The 23727-nt window shown below is 59.7% G+C and overlaps 3 protein-coding genes across 10 annotated transcripts in view; 2 read left to right on the top strand and 1 right to left on the bottom strand.

Moving 5' to 3' along the window:
- Nucleotides 1-5781, top strand: part of SLC38A10 (solute carrier family 38 member 10) — a 50467-nt gene extending 44686 nt beyond the window's left edge. For 3 of the 5 annotated variants that reach the window (XM_063717845.1, XM_054535136.2, XM_063717847.1), the window contains 3 exons: nt 587-610; nt 3708-3884; nt 4098-5781. In XM_063717845.1, the coding sequence (XP_063573915.1) occupies nt 587-610; nt 3708-3884; nt 4098-5221 (1325 nt within the window). In that variant the 3' untranslated portion in view covers nt 5222-5781. 5 annotated transcript variants of the gene reach the window in all.
- A 3727-nt stretch (nt 5782-9508) lies between these two features.
- Nucleotides 9509-11715, bottom strand: NDUFAF8 (NADH:ubiquinone oxidoreductase complex assembly factor 8). Its single transcript, XM_002827935.6, has 3 exons — nt 11344-11715; nt 11113-11223; nt 9509-9793 (listed from the first exon to the last, which is right to left on the bottom strand). The coding sequence occupies exons 1-3, from the start codon at nt 11425-11427 to the stop codon at nt 9764-9766; spliced, it is 225 nt and encodes a 74-aa protein (XP_002827981.1). The 5' UTR covers nt 11428-11715; the 3' UTR covers nt 9509-9763.
- Nucleotides 11716-11720: 5 nt separating this feature from the next.
- TEPSIN (TEPSIN adaptor related protein complex 4 accessory protein) lies at nt 11721-22544 on the top strand. 4 transcript variants are annotated; one of them, XM_063718997.1, is made up of 14 exons: nt 11721-11805; nt 13317-13389; nt 13705-13796; nt 13975-14068; nt 14471-14566; nt 16702-16769; nt 17033-17111; nt 17246-17317; nt 18227-18430; nt 18725-18899; nt 19055-19168; nt 19270-19348; nt 20141-20275; nt 21344-22544. In XM_063718997.1, exons 1-14 carry the CDS (start codon nt 11758-11760, stop codon nt 21890-21892), a joined length of 1878 nt encoding a protein of 625 aa, XP_063575067.1. In that variant the 5' UTR covers nt 11721-11757; the 3' UTR covers nt 21893-22544. The 4 variants fall into 4 exon arrangements, with proteins under 4 accessions (XP_063575067.1, XP_024091368.1, XP_063575068.1 ...); XM_024235600.3 differs by lacking the exon at nt 14471-14566; XM_063718998.1 differs by lacking the exon at nt 18227-18430.
- Nucleotides 22545-23727: the final 1183 nt, after the last annotated feature.

Here is a 23727-nt window from a genome sequence, read left to right as displayed (position 1 = left end):
GCATTTGGTGGCAGCGTCCAAGCCTTCTCTCAAGATGGTCAACCCTGCCCCATGCGGGGTCCACGTGTGCCTCAGCATTGAGAGGGTCTGTTCCAGGGATCTGTGTGGGGGTCGCAGGGCACAGCCGCTCCGGCCTTCTGTGCCAAGCCCCTGGGAGCAGGTGTGGGAGCTCTGGGCCAGCCATGGCGCGGGCACCTCCCAGGATGTTCGTAAGACACGCGCTTCCTGCCCGCGCATCTTGCCCTATGGCCTCAGGACAGCCAGTCCGAGGGAGGGCGGTTGCAGCAGCCACGTCCCAGCCGCTGCGGCCTGGCTTCTCCAGGTGCAGCTCGCCCTCCTCGCACCTGCAGTGTGGAAGGCAGAGCCCAAAGGCACCCCCTGGGCTCCCGGAGCTCTGAGCTGCTTCAGAAGTTCGCGCATGTGGGGTTTTGTCTCCGGTTTTAGTCTGGCCATATTTGTTGGTTCCAATTCCTGTGCTCTGTTACCTGAACCTGTTTGATTCTTTTGATTTTCTTCTTTCTGAAAAAGACTTTTCACGGTTTCCTATTCTGCCTTTCTTCCGTATGCCTCTCAACGGGACGAGCAGCTGAAATTAAAAAGATAGTAGCAGGTACGAACCCAGAGGAGTGTGCTGAAGTCAAGAGCCTGTCTGGCGGGCCACAGACCTGAGTGCAGCCCCTCGGCGGCACACCTGCCCCAGGGACAGCCCTGCATGGGGACACGTGTCAGGCCCCAGACCGGCGCACGCACCCAGGCTCAGCCACAGCCCCTCAGGCGGGGTTCCGGTGCCCACTCCGCTCCCTTGTTATAAAGGCCGTGGTCCTTCCCAGCCCTGCTGTGGCTGTGCCTGTCATCAGAGGGCAGCTGGTCTCTGCAAGCGTCTAAGCGCAGGCTGCTTAGGGCATCAGCCGAGGGGGGCGCTGCCTGCACTGCTGCCTCATGGGCCACCTTGACAGATCTGCATGGGTCTCAACAGGTGGGTGGCTTCATGCCTTCTGCAGCCCAGTCCCCATGGTCTTGGTGGGCTCTGGCTGTAGGAACAGCCTGTCTCCTCCACGGTGCTTCACATGTGTCCCACGTGGCTTCTGGCTGGACATGGCACGGCTCCTTCCTCCCTCCCCCTCCCCCTCTTTTTTCCTCCTCTTCCTCTTCTCTCCTCCCTCCTCTTCCCTCCTCCTTCCTTCTGCCTCCTCTTCCCTCCCTCCTTCTCCCTCCTCTTCCCTCCCTCTTCCCTCCTCTTCCCTCCTTCCTACTCCCTCCTCTTCCCTCCTTCCTTCTCCCTCCCTTCTTCTCCCTCCTCTTCCCTCCCTCCTTCTCCCTCCCTCCTTCCTCCTCCTCTTCCCTCCCTCCTTCCTCCTCCTCTTCCCTCCTCTCCTCTTCCGTCCTTCCTCCTCTTCCCTCCTTCCTCCTCTTCCCTTCTCTCTTCCTCTTCCCTCCTTCCTCCTCTTCCCTCCTTCCTCCTCCTCTTCCCTCCTCTCCTCTTCCCTCCTTCCTTCTCTTCTTCCCTCCTTCCTCCTCCTCTTCCCTCTTTCCTCCTCCTCTTCCCTCCTTCCTCCTCCCCCTCCCCCTCCCCCCTTCTGTCTCCTCCTCTTTCCTACTCTTCCCAGCACCAGGCCCAGGGCTAGTCCTTTGAGGAGCAAGTGAGGCCATGGTGCCTGCTCTTTCGGAACCCTGCCCTGGAGGATGGGGAGGTGTCGCCAGCACATGGGATCTCGTCCTTGTACCATGGACCATTCCGTGGTTGAGCCCCGCAGCACCCAGGGCGAGAGCATGGCCCATGGCCGAGGTGGCTTGTCTGCCGCCTGCACTTCTTCCTGTGAAAGGAGGTGTGCAGGAGACCTGCTCTGCCTGTCATGGCCTTTCCCTGCAGGCAGGCGTCTGGCCCGGGGTGCTAGCAGGGAGCAGGGGCTGCTGCTCAAGGGCCGGCCCTACGGCCCTGATCTCCTTGGAGCCGGCCCTGTCCCCCACATCCAGGGGTCTGGGCGAGGCCCAGGGCTGCGTTCCTGGGAGAATGCTGACCCTGCACTTCTCTGGCTGGTCATGGTGTCACCACTGGGGAGGCTGGGCCGGCACATCAGTCTATGCCTGGCGTGCAGGGCCCTCCCTTAGATATTTGCTCTCACCACTGGCAAAACATCTTTCTTGCTCCTGGATTGAACTTTTATGCCTCACAGCCCTAACCCATCATTTTTCAAAGCTTCCTATAATAATTTGAAAACGTGTTGTAAAAATTACATAAGCCACGGCTGCTTGCAACAAATAACTCACCAGTGTTGAAGCGAGTCAGACCGGGTGCTCCTGCACCAAGTGTGCGCCAGCTGTAACCCGGGCAGGCCTGTCCTCTGGCCCTTGCTGCCGGCACCAGCTCTTAACACTAGGTGCACTGGGGCTCCCCATCATGCAGGACCTGCCCAGAATTTCCACAGCGGATGGTGTTCAGGAGCAGTGCTCAGGATGGCTGGCTGGGGCCTCACTGACGCTCCAGCTCCCATGCTCCCCTTAAAAGAAGACAGCTTTTGCCTGGGCGCGGTGGCTCACGCCTGTAATCCCAGCACTTTGCGAGGCTGAGGCAGGTGAATCACGAGGTCAGGAGATCAAGACCATCCCGGCTAACACGGTGAAACCCCGTCTCTACTAAAAATACAAAACATTAGCCAGGCGTGGTGGCAGGCGCCTGTAGTCCCAGCTACTCGGGAGGCTGAGGCAGGAGAATGGCGTGAACCCGGGAGGCAGAGCTTGCAGTGAGCCAAGATTGCGCCACTGCACTCCAGCCTGGGCGACAGAGCAAGACTCCATCTCAAAAAAAAAAAAAAAAGAAAAAGAAGACAGCTTTTGTTTGTTTTTAAAATTATCATCTCGGAGGAAACTTTCTAAAAGTACCAATATTCTTTTCAAAACATAGCTTACAGTTTTTCTTTTCTTTTTTCTTTTTTGAGACAGGGTCTCGCTCTGTTGCCCAGGCTGGAGTGCAGTGGTGTGATCTCGGCTCACTGCAGCCTCAACCTCCTGGGCTCAAGTGATCCTCTGGCCTCTGCCCCCTGAGTAGCTGGGAGTACAGACGCCTGTCACCACACCCTGATAATTTTTATTTTTATGTTTTTTTTCGTGGAGATGGGGGTCTTGCTATGTTTCCCAGGCTGGTCTCTAACTCCTGGGCTCAAGCGATCTGCCTGCCTCCGCCTCCCAAATTGCTGGGATTACAGGCGTGAGCCGCCGCGCCCAGGCTTATTTTCTTACCTGTTTGTCCTAGAACAACTGAATGTGTAAAGTGGAAAAGACAAAAACAAAAACCCACCCAGCCAAGATAACCATCTCTGACATTCTGGCACAGTCCTTTTGACTCTGTGTTTCTCTGGACACTCATTTTCATGGGCAACAAGCAGGCTTCCTGGGGTCCTGCCGGGTGCGCCTGCGGCACAGCCAGTGGGAGAACTGATGTGGCAGAGTGGCTGGCTGTGCAGGAGAGGCCATCCCGGGTGGGCTTCCAGGGGCAGTCAGGGCACAGCCTCTCCCGGGCCCTTGGGCCTGAGTGCCTCACTGAGCTGTCCGGGCTTCACGGTCGTGACGGGTGTCACCAGTGGCCAGCGTTCAGGCACACTCCCTGCAGGTGACCTGTGCGTTGCCTTGCTGTGGGCCGCGCGATCCCTGGCCCAGCAAGGTGCATGAGCAGCCCCAGCACCCTCTGACTGTGTGCTTTCCAAACCCAGAAGCTGGCAGGGCGGAGATGCTGGACCACGCCGTCCTGCTTCAGGTGATCAAAGAACAGCAGGTGCAGCAAAAGCGCTTGCTGGACCAGCAGGAGAAGCTGCTGGCGGTGATCGAGGAGCAGCACAAGGAGATCCACCAGCAGAGGCAGGAGGACGAGGAGGACAAGCCCAGGCAGGGTAGGCCGGGCTGGCGGATGGAGTGGGGTGGGGCCAGGCAGGGGGTCTCCTGCTGTCCTCATGCGGCTGGGTCTGAGGCTCGGTGTCCTCAAGTCCTGAGGGTGAGTCTGGTTTTGGTTCCCAATGCTCAGTTGTTGCTTGTTCTTTTGAGCCCCTCCACTAGCAGCCTATGTTCAGTGCTGTGGCTAAATTGATGACCGACTTCATTTGCAGTGGAGGTGCATCCAGAGCCCGGGGCAGCGGTGCCCAGAGGCCAGGAGGCCCCCGAAGGCAAGGCCAGGGAGACGATGGAGAATCTGCCTCCCCTGCCTTTGGACCCTGTCCTCAGAGCTCCTGGGGGCCGCCCTGCTCCATCCCAGGACCTTAACCAGCGCTCCCTGGAGCACCCCGAGAGGCCTGTGGGCAGAGACCCTGCTGGCCCTCCTGACGGCGGCCCTGACACAGAGCCTCGGGCAGCCCAGGCCAAGCCGAGAGACGGCCAGAAGGATGCTGCCCCCGGGGCAGCTGGCACGGTGAAGGAGCTCCTCAAGGGCCTGGAGCAGGTGCCTGTGCCAGACCCTGCCAGGGAAGCCGGGGGCCCAGAGGAACGTCTTGCAGAGGAATTCCCCGGGCAAAGTCAGGATGTTACTGGCGGTGGTTCCCAAGACAGGAAGAAACCTGGGAAGGAGGTGGCAGCCACTGGCACCGGCATTCTGAAGGAAGCCAACTGGCTCGTGGCAGGGCCGGGAGCAGAGATGGGGGACCCTCACATGAAGCCCAAGCAAATGAGCCGAGACCTGGGCCTTGCAGTGGACCTGCCCGGCGGGGCAGAAGGAGCAGCCGCACAGCCCCAGGCTGTGTTACGCCAGCCGGAACTGCGGGTCATCTCTGATGGCGAGCAGGGTGGACAGCAGGGCCACCGGCTGGACCATGGCGGTCACCTGGAGATGAGAAAGGAGGCCCGCGGCGGGGACCATATGCCTGTGTCCCACGAGCAGCTGGGAGGCGAGGAGGACGCTGCTGTCCCGGAGCCCAGGCAGAGGCCAGAGCCAGAGCTGGGGCTCAAACAAGCTGTCCCGGGGGGCCAGAGGCCGGACAATGCCAAGCCCAACCGGGACCTGAAACTGCAGGCTGGCTCTGACCTCCGGAGGCGACGGCGGGACCTTGGCCCTCATGCAGAGGGTGAGCTGGCCCCGAGGGACAGGGTCATCATTGGCCTTAACCCCCTGCCTGACGTCCAGGTGAACGACCTCCGTGGTGCCCTGGATGCCCAGCTCCGCCAGGCTGCGGGGGGAGCTCTGCAGGTGGTCCACAGCCGGCAGCTCAGACAGGCGCCCGGGGCTCCGGAGGAGTCCTAGCACCTGCTGGCCATGAGGGCCACGCCAGCCACTGTCCTCCTCCGCCAGCAGCAGGTCTTTCTCAGCCGCATCCCAGCCAAACTCTGGCGGCCACACTCATCTCTCCCCAGCGTTTCATGTCTGAGGTCCTCACCAAGTGTGAGTGAAAGTAGAAAAGATTCACTGTGGTATCGTTTCCAGAATGTTCTTGCTGTTGTTCTGTTGCAGCTCTTAGTCTGAGGTCCTCTAACCTCTAGACTCTGAGCTCACTCCAGCCTGTGAGGAGAAACGGCCTCCGCTGCGAGCTGGCTGGTGCACTCCCAGGCTCAGGCTGGGGAGCTGCTGCGTCTGCGGTCAGGCCTCCTGCTCCTGCCAGGGAGCACGCGTGGTCTTCAGGTTGAGCTCGGCCGTGCGTGGAGGTGCACATGGCTGCTCATGGTTCCAACACAGGCTACCGTGAGAGCCAGCATCCAATCCCAAGCTTGCAGTGACTCAGAATGATAACTGTTTATTATAACTGTTTATTGATGCTTCCCACAGTGTGGTAGAAAGTCTTGAATAAACACTTTTGCCTTCGCCCAGCTTTGGTGGATGCTGTTTGCTGTCCTGGAAGCACAGGGAGCAGGGACTGGACTCACAAGCCGGGTGTCCAGGGGCGCTGGCTGGTGCCACCCTCTGCACTCCTCATGGTTGGCCCGGCCCTCCATCATCTGTGTTTTTCAAAATCCAGTTGTGGCTTTTTTTAAAAAGTAAAACACACCACTGATACCTGATTAGTGAAGTTGGTCCTGGGGGAGTGACTGGAAGGAAAGCCTGAGGCCGGCTCAGATTTCCAGATGTGTAAAGCAGAGGCCGGAGGTTATGAGGGAACGGCGCCATGACCTGAGCGTCGCGGTGACTGGACACTAGACGTAGCACAGCCCCAGAGAGACCCTGTGAGCAGGCAGAGCCTCCTGGTGCCAGGAGGTGGTCCAGCCCCCAGTGCCAGGCTGACGGGCGTGCTGCCCCGTGACCAGGACAAGCTCCACAGCCCTTTCACCTGGCGGGAGAGAGGAGGTGCCGCTGTGTCCACAGCACGTGTGGACGGGCACTGCATCCGAGTCTGCTTTGGCTCGTCCTCTGGGGAGCTTGTGCCCCAACCCTGCCACAAAGGGCAGAAGGCCAGGGCCTGGGTCTGGGGGAGGCCCACGTTGGTGGAAGGGTCCCTGCACGGAGGGCCCGGCCTTGGCCTCTGGCGGTGTCTTCCTGCACCTTTTGATATCCTTTTGGCTTTTTATTATAGTTTCTTCCCTTGAAGGATGTCACTGGGCAGCCTGAAGACTGGAAATTTTTTTTCCTTTTGAGACGGAGTCTCACTCTGTCACCCAGGCTGGAGTGCAGTGGCGCGATCTTGGCTCACTGCAAGCTCCGCCTCCTGGGTTCACACCATTCTCCTGCCTCAAGCTCCCTAGTAGCTGGGACTACAGGGATATACCACCACACCCAACTAATTTTTTTTTTCGTATTTTTAGTAGAGACTGGGTTTCACCATGTTGGTCAGGCTGGTCTCGAACTCCTGACCTTGTGATCCACCCGCCTCAGCCTCCCAAAGTGCTAGGATTACAGACTTGAGCCACTGCGCCTGGCCTGAAGACTGGAAATTAACTAGAGGGAAGTTTCCGAAGGCTGAGTGGTGACTCCTGCCGAGCCCTGGGGGCTGGGAGGGGGTTGCGGGGCCGGGGGCTGGGAGGGGGCCAGGAGGAGGCTGGGAGGGGGCTGCGGGGCCAGGGGCACTGCTCAGCAGTTGGGAGGTGCCCCGCCAAGGGGGTTCAGTCAGTCCTGGTCATTTCTGTCCTTCATTCTCAATTAAAAACAGTTCCAAATGAACCTCTGCTCAGTGGTAAAACACCTTCTGGACGTTCCCCTCGGATTGGAACTCCATTTGTTAAATTGCTCAGAGTGGGATTTTCATTCCGGCTGGATTTCCCCAAATATCTTACCATGACCCAGTTTTCTTTTCCTTCTCTGGAGGTTATTCCACCCTCCCCCCTTTCTGTTGAGATGGCTGCTGTTGTTGGAGAGGCATCCGTGACGGCCGTGCCTCTGCTGTCGCCCACCCCGCTGCACCCCGGAGTCCCTGCACCCCCAGCCACAGACAGGGTCACCCGCTCCCATGCACACTTCCTTATTCCTTCCCACCCCCACCCCCTAGCCCAGGTGGCAGCCCCTCAGGGAAGGAAAGAGAAACTTCTTTCCCCAGAAGCCTCGCAGACCCCTGGGTGGGGCTTCTCAGAACATTACAGAGGGGCCCTGGGGCCAGGCTGCGCTTTCTGACCAACAACAGGCTGCTCCTGTCTGGTCAGTCCTTGTGCAGGTCACTGGGCTGTGGAGCCTGCCTCTGGGGGCTCAGTTCCAGAGCAGGGGCCCAGGGATAGCGCTGTCCCGTCACCTGTGTGTACTTCTGTGCAGGAATGGACTTGCACAGCACGCTGACCCAGGGACGGATTGAGCGGAGCTCAGCCCTCAAAGAACTTCGAGTTTCTCCTGAGAGCCAAGGCATTTGCTGTGGTTTGATGTGTTCTCCAAAATTCAGGAGTTGCCTAAGTGATAGTATCAAGAGGTGACTAGGCCGAGGGTTCCTTCCTCGCTTGTACAATTAAGAGCCTTATAAAAGAGGATGCAGGCAGCATGCAGGTCATTTGCTCTCTTGCCCCTCCACCTTCTGCAGCGTGAGGACACGGCACAAAGGCCCTCCCCAGACACCAGTACCAATGCCTGGATCTCCGGCTTCGCAGCCTGCAGAGCTGTGAAAAATCAGGCCGTTCTTTGTAAATCACCCGGTCTCGGGTGCTTTGTTAGGGCAGCAGGGACGGCCCAAGTACACCCGAAGCAGTTAGAGCTCCGCACTGTCCCTGCGGTGCGAAAACAGCAGAACCCCCACCCCCCTCCCTTCCCCTTCCACCCCCCGCCAGCTTCCTGAGCTGTCAATCGACGCGGTGCTGAAATCCACTCAGGGAGGAAGGGCAGAGCAAAGGTGGAGGGAGGTTTGGAAGGAAATTTGGGGTGGCAGAAAAGAGAGTGTCCCGAGGAGGCCTGAGAGCTGTTTGGAGGTGTGGGCCACAGGAAGTGGCAGGTCTGTCTGTTACCACCTCACACACAGGGTGAAGGACAGCGAGGGGGAGTGCCGGCAAGACAGGTCTATCAGGGTGGGACGGGAGGCTGGATTTGGAGGGAGAAGATGCAGGAAGCTCTGCCAATGAGCTGCCAGAGAATGGAGGAGAGGGCGTGACAGGGCTAAGAAAAGGACGTCTGTGCAGTGAGGCTCACTCATGGACGAGTGCTGGGCACAAGTAGGAGTAAGGCAAGGGTGGGGGGCAGCCGACCCTGCACGCTGGGGAGGCGGGTCGGGTGGGTCGTGCCAGCGGAGAGCATCTGAGTCTCTGGCATGCGCAGGGATGGACTTCGGTGGCTTAACCCCAGGAGTCTGGTCTGGATTTCCGTGTTTCCCAAGATGTGACACTATCCCAGCCCTTGGGACAAAATCCAGCGCTCTGGCCTGGCTCCTGCAGACCCACCACCCAGATGAGACCCTTAGGGGAAACCAGGTTAATTCTGGGGTAGCATCTGGAGGAGGAAACATGGAGGAACAGACCTCAGCCCACGGGGTCAGCCGCTAGCACAGGCCTGGGGGCAGGTGCAGGCTGCAGCCCCAGGACAGTGCAGCCTCCGTACCCCGGGGCAGGGGGGCTCTCAAAGCACTCCCTGCCACACCCTGCAGGTGGCGCTCAGGCCCCATGGACTCTGGGGTCTCACTATCAACAAGTTCCCCGGGCGGCATCAGGATGTGGCCCTTCTCACCTTAGTTTTAGGTCAAGTGATGTGATAGGGAGGGGGAACGAGAGGGCAGGTGCCATCAGTGAAGCACCTGGGCTGCCGAGGGGGCGGCCAACCCCACACAAGAGGGGCACTCGCTGCTGGTGCTCTACACAGGCCCCTCTCGGAGACTCAGGCCCTTTTGTGAAGAGCCCCCGCCCTGCCCCGTGTCCAGGAAAGCTACCTGCGAGGACCCTGCCCCATGGAGTGTCACCTCGTGGTGCTGACGTCCTTGTCTTTGGTGTGTGCTGTATACCCACAGCAAGGTCTGCAGGCTTCACCAGATTCACATTAAATACCTTAGTGAGAATGTTTTAAAACGGGGACCTTGAGGCAGGGTGTCCCCAAGTCCCAGCCCTGCCAGTTTTGGGGGAAAGGCTCTGGGCCCCATTCCATCTCAGAGAGGCCAAGACCCACATGTTGCAGTCTGCACACAGTAAGCCCCAGGCTGCAGGATTTGATGGAATCTTTATCATGGCTTCAGTTACATCTTATTCTAACTCAGGTTTACGGACACAATGTTGGAAAACCAATTCCTGCTCTATCCACGCCTCAACTTAAGAAGAAACAGGATCTAACACCGAGGAACGTCACATCTTCGCCATTCCCACTTCCTTTCTGCCCTAGGCATTCAATGTGTGCCACCAGGGGCCATCAGGACTAGGGCTCTGCACCCACGGCAGCAGACAGGTGTGAAGCTCAGCGTCCCTCCTAACAGCCTCCCTCCAGCGTCTTCTTGGCCTGCAAGATAAAGTGTTTTGTCTGAATGGCTTTTGCTTCCAAGTTAGCTATGCCTCAAAAGCAAGCTACCACACCACATATTGTGTTCTACCAAATACCTTGCAGAGAACTTGGGTACTGGCATGTGGTGGGCGCTCGACTGGTCGGAGCCTGGGGCCCCATGGGCAGGTTCTCTGGGTCACTTGTCCACGGGACAAGGGCCTCATGACACCGTCACAGAACTCACTGCTGCCCCCTCCTCTGAGCCCCCACCAGATGCCACATTTGGTCCCAAGCTCTCATAAAGGGAAAGCAGAAGCCCCCCAACCTTTTTTTTTTTTTTTTTTTTTGAGATGCAGTCTCACTTTGTCGCCCACGCTGGAGTACAGTGGCCTGATCTCGGCTCACTGCAACCTCCACCTCCAAGGTTCAAGTGATCTTCCCACCTCAGCCTCCCAAGTAACTGGGACTACACCACCATGCCTGGCTAATTTCTTTCTTTCTTTTTTTTTTTTTTTTTTGTAGAGACGGGGTCTCCATACGTTGCCCAGGCTGGTCTCAAACTTCTAGGCCTAAGCAATCCACCCGCCTCAGCCTCCCAAAGTGGTAGGATTACAGGCACGCTTCACCATCCCCGGCAAAAAGTGCAACTTCTGATGAGTCACCCACCCCTGGATCCAAGGCTGCTGGGGCCGGGTAGGGATGAAGATCGTGGACTCTTGTTCAAATACCCTTTCTCTGGTCCAAATCTCCAGATTAACAGCTCCCAGTAAACAGAGTCAGCACTGGCATCACGGCCTACCCAAATACACTGAGGTGGTACCCGGTGAGGCTGACACTTAGGGAACCAGCCTCAGAATGACTTAAAGCCCCACGGGCAAGAAGCCCTATCGTGCCAGTTGTGAGGGTGGCTAGGGGTGCCCGGCAGGACACGTGCTGAAGGAATCCACCACTGCAGCTGCGCAGGGGCTGCAAGTGCCGGGGAGGTGAAGACCCGGAAGGTGATGGGCACTTTCCGGGAGTCCTGTGTTGGGTCGATCCTGGCATGACACCCCTCGGCGGCAGTGCTAACACGAAAGCTTATGGGTTTTACAGGGCGCTTTTTTGCACACATCTCCCATCCTTTCTGAGGTTGGTGCCAGTCCCGCTTTACAAACATGCAGGGACAAGCCCAGGACGGCCGAGGTTTCGCGGGCTCGTCGGTGGCTCGGTGGTTTTGTCAGCCGGCGTCTAAAGCACGCGGCAGGCGATTAAACCTTGAACCAACGGGAAAGCAAAGGAAAGCCGGGGCCCGCTGGCTCTTGGAGGAGAAGGGCTGGGAGGGGCCCGCGCCCACCTACCGCGGCGGCAAAGCAGCTTCGCAGGGCCTCGAACTCCCGCGCGCAGAAGTCCTTACTCAGGCGGCCGCCCGGGGCCGTGGAGGCCTGCACGCACCTGCCGTACGCCGCGGCCTGCGGAAGGGAAGGGCGTGGGTCGTGGGGTCCCCTGACCCCGTCACCGCCCTCCCTCCCAGTCACCTCCCCTCGCGGCTCCTCCTGCCCCGCAGCACTGGCCCGCCCGCGGCTCCTCACCTCGGCCCCGCAGACGGCCAGCCGCTCGGGGAAGGCGCGGAGGCGGCTTCGCACGCGGCCCCACACCGCTCCGTTGGCCGACATGAGCAGCTATTCCCAGCGCCCCCAGAGGCCGCCATCTTAGGTCCGTCCTCTTCCGGTGTCAAACAGCTTGATAGGTCGGCGCATCCGCCCATAACCGTTCCTGAGTTCTTAATTGGCCAGGCTTCGCCTGGCCTCGAGCCCCTGCAATTGGCTCTTGTCCTAGTCTGTCTGTGCCCTGGGACTTCGGATTGGTCTAGGCTCAAATTGTTTACGAAGCCAACCTCAGGGCCCGCCCCACCGTGAGGGATTGGCCGGCGGACCCAGACCCGCGCAGTGATTGGAGGGCCCGGGCCTGGCGGAAGCGGGGCAGACCGGGAGGGGACCTGGATCATGGCTGCCGCGCCGCCGCTACGGGACCGCCTGAGCTTTCTACACCGGGTGAGTGAGGGCGGTCCGCCCGGGCCCCGGTCCCACGGCTCCTCTCGAGCGCCGCAGTCCCCGGACTCGCCCCGGGCCGGAGCCGTTGACCTTGCGTCTCCGTGCCGGGTAGCTGCTCCTGGCCCCTTAGCCCGCGCCGACGCCCCTGAGCTGCCCGCCCGCCCCGCCGTCCCGGGGCCTTCCAAGCCGGGCCCGCCGAGCGCAAGGGCGATGGGCACAGCCAGACCCTGGGGGAACGAACAGGCCTTGGCCAGCATTCAGTGGCCTCCGACGGGAGGGAAGGAGCGGCGGACCCGGTGGACGTGGAGCCGCTGTGTCCGTGCTGCTGGCGCCCAGGTGGGCTGGCAGCCCGCTGTCCTCCCTGACGGTGTCATTTCAGAGGACTCCGGTCCTGGAGAGGCACCTCTGGGTTGCAGAGAACACAGACATCTCGAAGGGACAGAGAAGGACGCACCATTGTAAGCCCCTCTTAGTAAACTCTCTGAGAAGTAGAGGCCAGGGCGAGTTCCCAGGTGTCGTCCTGAGCAAACGGCCCTCTTTTGTCAGCCCTGAGCTTTTCTAGGCTGGACTTCAGAGGGGGCTGGGTGGTCCCAGGGCGTGACCCTGGGCTGCCAGAAGCCACGCTAGGGTTGGTCAAGGCTCTCAGTGCAAGGTTTGGACAGAGTCGTTCTGTGCTGCGTTCTGCAGTTGTCAGCTGTCACCTGCAAACCTCACTAGCTCCCCTTAGGGCTTGGTGGGCAAATAGTGTCAGTGATGTGTGTCCACAGCCTCGGGAAACACTTCAGGTCCACGTTTTCGTATGTTGTCACTAGATTTCGGCCCTTCCAACTGAAAGGCTTCGGCACCTCGCGCGGTCGGTCCCATGCTTGTCCTCTTAAATACTCTTGAACTCTATTCTGTCCTGATACTGAATAATGCAAGAATGGGTGGTTCCAGTTTTCATCCCTATAAACCGTACATCTTTGTGCCAGTAAGTAAGCATGAAACAAATAAGTACGTCTGCGCTAAGCGAACGTAAAACACACGACATCAGTCGGTTCTCGGGGAGTGATGGAGCCAGTCAGGCTGAGCGGCTGTCACTCTGCCAGTCCGGGCTCTGGGGAGGTGGAACCATTCATAGTCCCCTGCGTGGAAAGGGGCTTGCCTGGGCCTTGTTTGGCTTTGCTAGTCAGTAGGTAGGTACAGGAGAGGTACCTTCAAATAGCCTTATGTGCTGGTAAGTGCAGGGATGCTGGGTCCTGTGTCCCTTCTTAACCCAAGTGGCGCAGCTCCTCCTTGGAGAACCACCATTGATTTGCCTCTTCTCCGAGGCTATTCATCCCTGACTGTTGAGAGAGGACCCTGCTGCAGCCTCCATGTGGCCAGTAGCACAGTTTTCATCCCTTCCCAGTCCTCTCTCCGGCCATGTCAACAGTGAGAGGTGGGTCGTTTCCATCCCCTTTGGGGGGCTGCGGATTCATCCCTATGGGAAACGGCATCTCATCACGGCGGGGGCGCTTGTTCCCTTTCAGCTCCCGATTCTCCTGAAGGGGACATCGGATGATGATGTTCCGTGTCCGGGCTACCTGTTTGAAGAGATTGCTAGTATCCTTCCTCGACGTCCCCGTGTAGTGGAAAGAGCGGATGGCAGGGTCCCAGAGTGGTGCGAAGGGTTCCTGGGGATCCTGCTGTCCCTAGGGGGATCCACGGCTCCTTTATCATTGTAACCAGGCGTGGGTGGGGTCTGAAGGCTGCAATACTGATGACACAGGGGACCCTAGAAGCCCCGGCGCTCCTGATGGCGGAGCCTACAGTAGGCGCCTCCAGGGAACGTGAACTGAGAGGCCTCATGGCCCGGTCTCCCTGCGGCCCGGCACAGCCTTCATCATCTCGCCCTTCCCTAACCCGAGCGTGCCGCAGAAATCTCCCACGAGTCTCCGGGCAGCAGCCAGTGCCTGCTGGAGTACCTCCTGAGTCGCCTGCATAGCAGCTCTGGCCACGGGAAGCTCAAGGTGAGCCCCTGGGTGGTCAAGGGTCAGGCCCGAGGCCCGGCCCACGGTGGTGAGGCTGGAGGAGCAGACCAGCGGCCCAGGGTGGCAGGCAGCTCTGTGCCCTTGGGGTGCCCCCGGGCCCTGCCCTGGGTGTCCCGTGTCTGGCCTGCCCAGCACTGCTGCCCACCCCACTCCCCAGGTGCTGAAGATCCTGCTCTATCTGTGCAGCCACGGCTCCTCCTCGTTCCTGCTCCTCCTCAAACGCAACTCTGCCTTCATCCAGGAAGCTGCAGGTACAGGGGCCGCGCACGCGCTCAGGAAGAGCCAGGGCTTCGGACAATGGGGGAGGGTGGCGAATCCCCCGGGCTTGAGAAGGAAGACTTCCGCCAGAGCCCTCACCTGGGCCAGGTCCCGATCAAAGCCCTGCCTTGCTGATTCTGGCCCATCCCTGGCCTCTCCACCTGCTGCCCATGCTCACCCCAGCTGGCCGGCTCGGCCTCCCCCGATGCGCCCTGCCTCCTCCCTCCGCTGTGTCCTCCGTGCCTCCCATGCGTCCCTGGGCCTTCGGCTGCGTCTGTCCCTGTGCTTGCTGCCCTGGGTGCCAGTTTGTTTCTCTGTGTGCCCCATGGGTCTTGCCCCTCCATCCCAGTGCCCACACATAGCAGACTCAGTGCCTGTTCGTACATCCTTCCCAGGCCATGGGTTCCCGTTCTGGGGCTGCTCCTCAGAGCCGAAGACAGAGGGAGGCAGGAGAGGCGGGGCCCCGGCCAGTCGGTCTGTCCAGGCAGACGGTGGGTCTTGGGGAGCCGTCCCCGCAGTCTTGGGGGCAGTCCCGTGTGCCTCTGCCTAATGAGGACTTGTTGGGGCTTGGCCTGAGATCTTCCATGGGGTACAGGGAGGCCTGGCTCCAGGTGGTCACTGGGCGCACCATGTCTGGACCCCACCCCAGCACCTGAGAGGGGAATTCTGGGGAGGGAGACTGAGTCTCTCTCGTGCCTCTGCTTGCTTGTGGAGACCTCAGCGTGTTGCATCCACTGGGCTCACCCCAAAACCGGTGTCGAAACCAGTGTCGTCCCACTTTATGGCAAGTGGGCATGCAGCTCTAGGTGTCCCGCAGGGGTCAGTGCCCTGGGCCACCATAGACAGTTGTGACACATGACTTAGGCGGTCGATGCCCCTGAGGGGACGGCAGTGCGGGGGTGCTCTCGCCATCCTAACAGAGCTCCTCACAGCTTTGGGGCCAAGGCAGCACCAGCCATTTATCCTCACCATTCAGCTGGCCAGAGGGCCCCGGTCTCCCAGGCCACTCCTGTGGCCGTGATTGGTGCATGTACGTCGTGGCCTCAGTGGTCTCGGGGACACGCCCTGGGGTGGGGGCTGCAGCAGGTGGGGAGATGGGGCACAGCGGGCCCCGAGGATGGGAAAGGCCCTTCTTCAGACCCTGGGTTCTTGTCGGCACCAGAGTCTCTCCCGTGCGGAGGCAGCTGTGGATGATGGCTGTCGCCTGCCGTGCCTGGGCACTGGCCCTGGGTGACACGCAGGCTGTGGGAGGTGTCAGGACAGGCCCTGTGAGAAAAGTGGGTGCCAGATGCCGCACGTGAGAGACGGGACACCCTGCTCCAGGCGGCGGGTGTGCAGTGAGGATGGCCCGCCCCACGCGTGCAGAGCATCAGAAAGAGGAAAGAAACAAAACGCGGCTGGCAGTTAAAGACAGATTTTTTTAGTTAAAACCTGAGAGGCGCCCCCAGCCGATTGTGGTCAGGAGTCTTACAGACTGAGAGTATACATTGGTTTTAGGGTGAGAGAGCTTATCAGAAGCTCGGAATGTTTATGTGCGTGGAGAAGTTTATGGCAGGGTTGGAAGGAGGGGAGGTTATCTTGGGGCAGACATCTTTCCAGCCTGGAGGTGGGTTTTCTCGAAGCTGGCATCTTCCTGGCTGGAGGAGGGTTATCTTGGGGCTAGCACGTTTCTGGTTGGGGAGGAGTTTGGAATGTTTCTGGTTGGAGATGTTATTTGTGGTTTATGGTTGTGCTGACCTTAGCCATTAGGCTGATGCCCTATGGATTGAGGCAGTTTTTGGTTAAGGTGAACTTTAGAATGAGGGGCTTGTCCAAGATGGTGATGCTCCTGCTCTGTCACAGAGCAGGGGCAGCGTGGGGTGGCAGGCGGGTGCCCTGAGCTCCTGCAGGGAAGATGGCAGCCGCAGGGTGTCAGTTCATCCAGCCACTGACTCAGCTTGTGGCCAACCTGGGCCCAGGGATAGCTGGAGCATCGCCTCCGAATCACGAGACCAGCCTGCCAGGGTGGACATAGACTGCCAAGGGGTGCGAGTGGATTCGCCTGTGACAGAGGCTCTCGAGGGGTTCTCAGAGGCACGGCTCTCAGCATGAGCCCTGAAAGGATGCCACGGCCCCAGGTGCAGGCTCAGGGGTCCCTGGGCCCGGAAGATTTAAGGAAAGAAGCCCCAGTTTATCATGACAGGAACTCTCAGAGCAGGGGAGCCCGAGGTGGCTGAGACTGGGGTTGGGTGGGGCCAGGTGGAGCTTTCAGCCTGTGATAAGAACGCTGGTTTCTCCCTCCAGGCCCCGGAAGCCTCTGAGGGGTCTCTGGTGCACCTGGGGCAGGGAGAGTGGGCTTCGGGGAGGCCGCACCCGCTCAGGCACTAGGGGTTGCCGACCCTGGGGGAGACAAGGTGGTTGCTGTGGAGAGAGTCTCACCTCTGTGGGGCATGGGTGAGGGGAAGCCGAGGGTCTGCTCAGGTGTGGCCTCTGCAGGGTCCTGGAGGAGGGCATCCCATTGGCTGTGACAGAAGGGCCCTGGTGACAGGAACTTGCCACCCTGGAGTGGACCCAGTGCACTGTGCTCCACAGGGAGCAGCGGTGTCAGGCTCAGCCCTGCCCCCCACTTGCCTTTTCTGTTCTGCAGCTTTTGCGGGGCCCCCAGATCCTCTGCATGGGAACAGTTTGTACCAGAAGGTTCGGGCGGCCGCGCAGGTGAGCCCAGGAGCAGTGTCGCTCTGCGGGTGCCCGTCCTTCTGTAGAGGGGCAGGACTGGGGCCAGGATGTCAGCTGGGGGGTTTGCAGTTCTCCCGCCCGGGACCCCTGCCTCTGCTCCTTGCCAGTGGACACAGAGCCTGTGTCCAGCTGAGTGGCTCAGGAGAAGTGTCCAGGGGACAGAACGGAGCTGATATGGGTGGCAGGGTGAGTACAGCAGGCCCCGGTGTGAGGACGCTGAGGGCCTCTGCCTCCCCATGTAGGACTTGGGGAGCACCCTGTTCTCGGACACCGTGTTGCCACTGGCTCCCTCCCAGCCTCTGGGGACCCCGCCTGCCACAGGTAAGTGACTGAGGGGACCGTGTCCAGCTCTGGCACGTGGTTTCTGCCTCCCTGAGGGTCCTGGGCGTCTGTGCCATCGGTGGGCAGGGCCTAGGGTGGGGGCCGGCTTGCCGCTGACGGAGGACCCTCTGCAGGCATGGGCTCCCAGGCCAGGCCGCACAGCACCCTCCAGGGTTTCGGCTACAGCAAGGAACACGGCCGCACGGGTGAGTGGGGAGGGCCTGCATGGGCCCCGGCATCTCGGTGCGGGGATGAGGAGGTGGTGGGGGCCGGACCATGCCACCCCATCTGGTAGCTGCTGTCCCCCGTCCCCTCCCCTGCATGGCCTCAGCCCTTCCTGGGGCTGTCCCTGCTGTCTCGCTCTGGCTGCCGATGTGGGGGTGGTGCAGGTGTGGCCAGGGCCGCTTTATGGACAGACGAGAGAAACCAGGCCGAGCAAGAAGTCAGGGCTGGGCCCGGTGGCAGGGGTGAGTCCCACTCTGAGAGGGACCGAGGGCTGGGCCCCTGGCTGTGGTGCGAGTGACTCAGGCAGTCCTGTGTGGAGCTGTTATGAGATGGGGCAGTACCAGTGGACAACTGCTCATCAGCGCCAGGAGAGCCACAGGTGGCACCACTGCCTGCTGCTGGGACCCAGCCCCCGGCCCAGCTGTGCCCTGCTGCCGGGCCCTGGGTGGTGTCTAGCCGCTCACCGTTAGACTGTGTCACACCGTCCTGCGCGCAGCCCGGGGCTCCTGCCGACACTTCGATGTCGGGACAACTTCTACAGGGAGCTCACAGGGGAAAGACCGGCCCCTCCCCGAGCCCTGGACACACCCTCCCTGAGCCAAGGCCAAACCCAAGCCCCTTAGGACACCTTCACCCCCAGAGGACAGAGGGACGGAGGCATAACTGCAGTGAGCTGGGGTGTCCAGGCCCACTGGGAGTGGGAATGCCAAAGCGGAGTCCACTGGGAGCTTCCAGAGGGCCTGGGGCCCACCAGGAGGCCTCCCTACCTGCAGCGTGTACCCCGACCTCCCCAAGCTTGAGCAGGGAGCCAATGCGGGCACCCTGCTCCCAGAGAACGAGGGTGGGGGCCGCACTGGGCGGCCGTCCCATCTCCCTCTCCTCGGGTGCAGGCTCGGCAGGCGAAGCCTTCCTCTCCACCATCCAGAAGGCCGCAGAGGTGGTGGCCAGCGCCATGCGCCCCGGGCCCGAGAGTCCCAGTACCCAGAGGCTCCTGCCGCGGGGTGACACCTACCAGCCTGCCATGATGCCTTCAGCCAACCACGGTCCCCCAACCCTGGGGAACCTACTCCCCGGGGCCATTCCAGGTCCCCGAGGTATCGAAGCGAGGGCTCCTCCCCTTGGGGTCTGGTCCCTCCTTCCTGTCAGCGCCAGGGCTTTGCGGCCCTGGAGGCAGATCCAAGGGCCTCCCACACAGCAGGAGGGGGTGGGACCCGAGGCGGAAGCAGATGCCCATGGGGGCTGGTGTTTGCTGAAGCTGGAGCCAAGGTGGCCACCCATCCTCAGCTCAGGACTCAGCCCCTGAGGCCTCCTGGTCCAGGGCCCTGGGAGGTGGGCATGGGGCTGGCCTGAAGCCCCAGAGATCTCACCGGCTGTCCTGTTTCCTCCAGCTGTGAGGCATCAGCCTGGGCAGGCCGGAGGGGGCTGGGATGAGCTGGACAGCGGCCCCAGCTCTCAGAATTCCTCCCAGAGCAGCGACCTGAGCAGGGTCTCGGACTCAGGCAGTCATTCCGGCAGCGACAGCCATTCAGGGGCCAGCCGGGAGCCAGGTGACCTGGCAGAAAGGTGAGCGGGAGCTGCCGGATATGCGGAAGAGGTCTCGGAGCCACCACACGGTCCCCCTCCCAGCGCGGCTCCTGCTCTCCAGGTTCTCCCCCACACGAGGCGGGAGTGGGGGCACGGCCTCCACTCACCCTTGACCCGGCCATTCCCCCTGGCAGGGTCGAGCTGGTGGCCCTGAGTGACTGTCAGCAGGAGTTGAGCTTGGTGAGGACTGTGACTCGGGGACCACGCGCCTTCCTGAGCCGCGAGGAGGCACAGCACTTCATCAAAGCGTGAGTGTGCCTGGACCCGCCTGGCTCTGCCTCAGCCCCAACCCTGGGCGAGGGAGGTGGGGACGGGCCGCACCCGCCACCTAGGTGTCCCCTCTGTGCAGGTGTGGACTGCTCAACTGTGAGGCCGTGCTGCAGCTGCTGACCTGCCACCTGCGTGGGACCAGTGAATGCACGCAGCTGGTGAGCTGCACACGCGGGCAGGAGGGTGTGACTGTGTGCATGTGCCTGTGTGCGGACATTCCTGTGTGTGCGTGTGTGTGCCTGTGTGTGCACACCTGTATGTGAACATTCCTCTGTGTGGCTGTGTGTGTGTGCATGCCTGTGTGTGTGTGTGTGCCTGTGTGTGTGCGTGTGGGTGTGTATGCCTGGGTGTGTATGTCTGTGTGTGTACACACTTGTGCATGTGTGTGGTGTGCACACAGTGTGTGTGTGTGTACATGACTGCATGTGTGTGGTTGTGTATGTATGTGTCTGTATGTGTGTGCATGCACATGAAAGCATGGACATGCGTGTGCATATGTCGGGGGGCGTGCGGAGGAATGAAGGTAAGGCAGTCGGGGCAGCAGGTCACGTGCTTCTTGCTGGGGTCTGTCCAGGAGCCGGGGAGGACAGGGCTCTGGTGTCTGGGAGCCGGGGTATAAGGTGATGAGGACAGGGCTCTGGTGTCCGGGAGCTGGGGTGTGAGGCGATGAGGACAGGGCTCTGGTGTCTGGGAGCCGGGGTGTGAGGCGGTGAGGACAGGGCTCTGGTGTCTGGGAGCCGGGGTGTAAGGCAATGAGGATGGGGCTCTGGTGTCCGGGAGCTGGGGTGTGAGGTGGTGATGACGGGGCTCTGGTGGAGCTGTCCCTGGGGCCTCCTGGCACCCCGGTCATTGATGAGGAGGAAGAAGAGGGAGAGAGATGGCCAGATAGGCCTCCCTGGCGTGGACCTGCTGCCCCTATGGGTGCTGATGTCCCCTCCCTTCACCCGCAGAGGGCGCTGTGTGCCATCGCCTCCCTGGGGAGCACCGACCTCCTTCCCCAAGAGCACATCCTCCTCCGCACCCGACCGTGGCTGCAGGAGCTCAGCATGGGCAGCCCGGGACCTGTGACCAACAAAGCCACCAAGGTGGGCAGCTGCGGAGGCCACACGCACACTGGGGTCCAAGGGTACAGCAGGAGATACACTGCAGTCCACGGCCATCCTGTCCCTGCCCGGTGCTTGGTCAGCCCTTCCTGGACCCCCCTCTCGAGTCCCTGTCCCACTGGCAGAGGGAGCAGCAGCAAGTCAGGGTCCTCACCTCCCCACTGCCTTCCTGCCTTCCACCCCAACTCTGCAGCACTCACAGTACACTGGCCTCTACCTGTTCCTGGAAGCCCCCAAACTCCTCTGCCTTAATGTTCCTGCCCTTGTGTCTTGGCTCACACTTACCTCTTCCAGGAAGCCCTCCCTGACTGCACATGCAGTTTGCCACCTATGACACAACTCATGCTCAGCTCCCAAGCTCCGGAGGGCAGAAATGGTTCCATTCATCTCTGTGCACTTGAATGCTCTGAACTGCCTGGAGGCCACTAGAATCACAGTGGGAGGCCTCTCCCAGCCACCAGGCCCTGGCACCTTCCCTCTGCCTATGGGCACCCCCAGCTTCTTTCTTCCTATTTTCTCCCTGGCTGCTGGAAACACAGGTCCTCAGTCACCCATCCCCAAGTCATCCTTATCTGTCATTGGCCATCTGCTAGCTCACCTTTCAGTCAGAGCGACGAGTGAGCCTGGGGTTCGCACCACCACAGGCGAACCTCGTAGTGGGGTTTCTAAAACGGGCATGCTGGAAGAACCCTGCTTCCAACAGTTGGAAATGCCCAGATGTGCCAGGCCACGTGTTCACTCCCTCCAGCAGTGCCTGGCAGGTTATGACGGGGAGGGTGTTCATTTGTATAGTAGTGAGTGAAGGAGCAAGATTCAAGGTGTGTATGTGACACCTGCCCCGTGTCGCCAGCACCAGCCCAGCAGCTGCTCTTGATGGGATGACAACTGGGTGCACTGCCCCAGCCCCCTCCCAGCAGCCGGTGTCCTGCCCAGAGGTGGCCCTGCCCTCTGGGTGGAGGGACTGAGGAGGTCCTAGGGAGAGGCGGGCCCTGGTCCCCACATTTCCCAGGGTTGCATAGGAACCTTCCTGGTTCCTCCTTCCTCTTTCAGATCCTGAGGCACTTCGAGGCCTCCTGTGGGCAGCTGTCCCCTGCCTGGGGCACCTCAGCCGAGCCTGGCCCCACAGCTGCCCTCCCAGGCCCATCTGACCTGCTGACCGACGCTGTGCCTCTTGCTGGGAGCCAGGTCTTCCTCCAGCCTCTGAGTTCAACCACAGTCTCGCCCCGGAGCCCTGCTCCCTCATCTGGGATGCCGTCCAGCCCTGTGCCCACCCCACCCCCAGATGCCTCCCCTATTCCAGCCCCTGGAGACCCCAGCGAGGCCGAGGCCAGACTGGCAGAAAGCAGGGGGTGGAGACCTGAACGGGTCCCAGGGGGCACGGACAGCCCAAAGAGAGGCCCCAGCAGCTGTGCGTGGAGCCGCGACTCCTTGTTTGCTGGCATGGAGCTGGTGGCCTGTCCCCGCCTGGTGGGGGCTGGGGCTCCTGCAGGAGAGTCCTGTCCCGATGCTCCCCGTGCCCCCCGAACATCGTCCCAGAGGACAGCAGCCAAAGAGCCTCCTGGCTCAGAGCCGTCAGCTTTCGCGTTCCTGAACGCCTGACCCGATGGCCTGGCCCTGGAGTCTTCAGCTTCAGCTGCTGCCTGGGGCGGTCTGTGCTTCCTGTGCAGCCTCAACCGTAGCTGCTGCAGTCTCCAGGCAACTTGACTTGAGAGGAGGACCCTAGGGCTACCTCAGTTTCCCCCATGTCCTCTGCCAGAGGCTCTGGCTATTTGGACTTGAATCCCTACAAGGGATAGGCAGGTGGCAGGGCTTCAGAAATGTTGATCTCAGGGCTCCCAGGGGGCAGCCCCTGCCTGTCTTGCCCTCAGACATGAGGTTTCTTGTGTGAATGCAGAAGTGACTACCAGGTTCTTTATTTCATTTTGATCTCAGCTCCCTCCTTCCCCAGGAGGTCATGAGCAGCAACAAGCCACTGCCTCACCGTCCCATCAGGGTGGGCTACGTGCTGAGGCTGGGTTTGGTGCACATGGGTTGAGGGTGTCTTGTCCGGGCTGCCTTGTGCTGTCTGGCCTGAGGCCGTTTCAAGTTTCAGATCCCCACGTGATCCTTCCCTGGCTCTCGCCTGCTCCTCTATGCTGTAATTGCTTCCTACACACGAAGCCTCTGATTGGAGCCTCTGGTCCATCTCAGAAAAACCTTCCGAGAGCGCTGGGGTTTATGCTTTCTGAATAAACACTACTGTTGACATGAAGCTGGCCCGCTTATTTTTCTTCTTTTGTGTATGTGCATTTTAATAAAAATACCATCAATAAGGGGCACACACAGAGGACTGCTTTCCTCAAAGGAGGGACAGGTGTTATTTCTTCCTAAAACGTTTGGTAGAACTCCCCAGTGGCACTATCCTTGCAGTTAACCTTCTGACTGGCAAGGTTTTAAACTATGAAATTCAGTTTCTTCAATAAATAATAGACTATTTGGGTTATCTATTTCTAATTTCAGCAGTTTGTGTCTTCAGGGGATTGGTCCATTTTATATCAGCTGCTGAATTTTTTATTCCATTTTTTGTAGTATTCCTTTATTCTTCCGTTCATGCCTGTGGGGCTGTAGTCACACTATCACACTCCTCCTCCGCTCATGCCTGTGGGGCTGTAGTCACACTATCACACTCTTCCTCTCATGCCTAATATTGGTCACTTGTTTTCCCTTTTCCTTGGTCAGGCAGTTTATTAATGTTATTAGTTACTTCAAAGAACAAACTTTTGGTTTTATTTTTTTGTACTTCACTAATTTATGTTTTTCAGTTTCCTAGTTCACTAATTTCTGTTGTTTATTATTTCCTTTCCTCTGCTTTGGGCTTATTTTTATTTTTTCAGTTTATTTCTTCTTTTTTTTTTTTGAGACAGAGTCTCACTCTGTCGCCCAGGCTGGAGTGCAGTGGCGCAATATGGGCTCAGTGCAACCTCTGCCTCCTGGGTTCAAGTGATTCTCCTGCCTCAGCCTCCTGAGTAGCTGGGATTACAGGCTCATGCCACCACGCCCGGCTAATTTTTTGTATTTTGATAGAGATTGGGTTTCACCATGTTAGCCAGGATGGTCTCGATCTCCTGACCTCGTGATCCACCCTCCTTGGCCTCCCAAAGTGCTGGGATTACAGGCATGAGCCACAGTGCCCAGCCTTTTTCAGTTTCTTAAGGTGGAAGCTTAGATTATTTATCGTGATCTTTATTTTCTAATGTGAGTCTTGTAATATATCGTGATCTTTATTTTCTAATGTGAGCCTTGTAATGCATCGTGACCTTTATTTTCTAATGTGAGCCTTGTAATGCTATAAATATTCCTATGAACACTGCTTTGGCTGCATCCTATGAATTTTGGTACATTTACATTTTTATTGAGCTCAAAATATTTTCAAATTTATCTTGAGACTTCCTTTT

The sequence above is a fragment of the Pongo abelii genome, chromosome 19, assembly GCF_028885655.2.
Source record: "Pongo abelii isolate AG06213 chromosome 19, NHGRI_mPonAbe1-v2.0_pri, whole genome shotgun sequence".
Lineage (NCBI taxonomy): Eukaryota > Metazoa > Chordata > Mammalia > Primates > Hominidae > Pongo > Pongo abelii.
This window is presented reverse-complemented; position numbering and strand designations above follow the sequence as displayed.

Bases quoted from the DNA above. Each gene is read 5' to 3' on its own strand.
- TEPSIN (XM_063718997.1), top strand. From the start codon at position 11,758: ATGGCTGCCGCGCCGCCGCTACGGGACCGCCTGAGCTTTCTACACCGG. The intron at 16,770-17,032 runs GTGAGCCCAGGA...CTCCCCATGTAG, and splicing joins AGGTTCGGGCGGCCGCGCAG to GACTTGGGGAGCACCCTGTT. The intron at 19,349-20,140 runs GTGAGCTGCACA...CTTCACCCGCAG, and splicing joins CCAGTGAATGCACGCAGCTG to AGGGCGCTGTGTGCCATCGC.
- NDUFAF8 (XM_002827935.6), bottom strand. From the start codon at position 11,427: ATGTCGGCCAACGGAGCGGTGTGGGGCCGCGTGCGAAGCCGCCTCCGC. The intron at 11,224-11,343 runs GTGAGGAGCCGC...TCCCTTCCGCAG, and splicing joins TGGCCGTCTGCGGGGCCGAG to GCCGCGGCGTACGGCAGGTG. The intron at 9,794-11,112 runs GTAGGTGGGCGC...TTTATCTTGCAG, and splicing joins GAAGCTGCTTTGCCGCCGCG to GCCAAGAAGACGCTGGAGGG.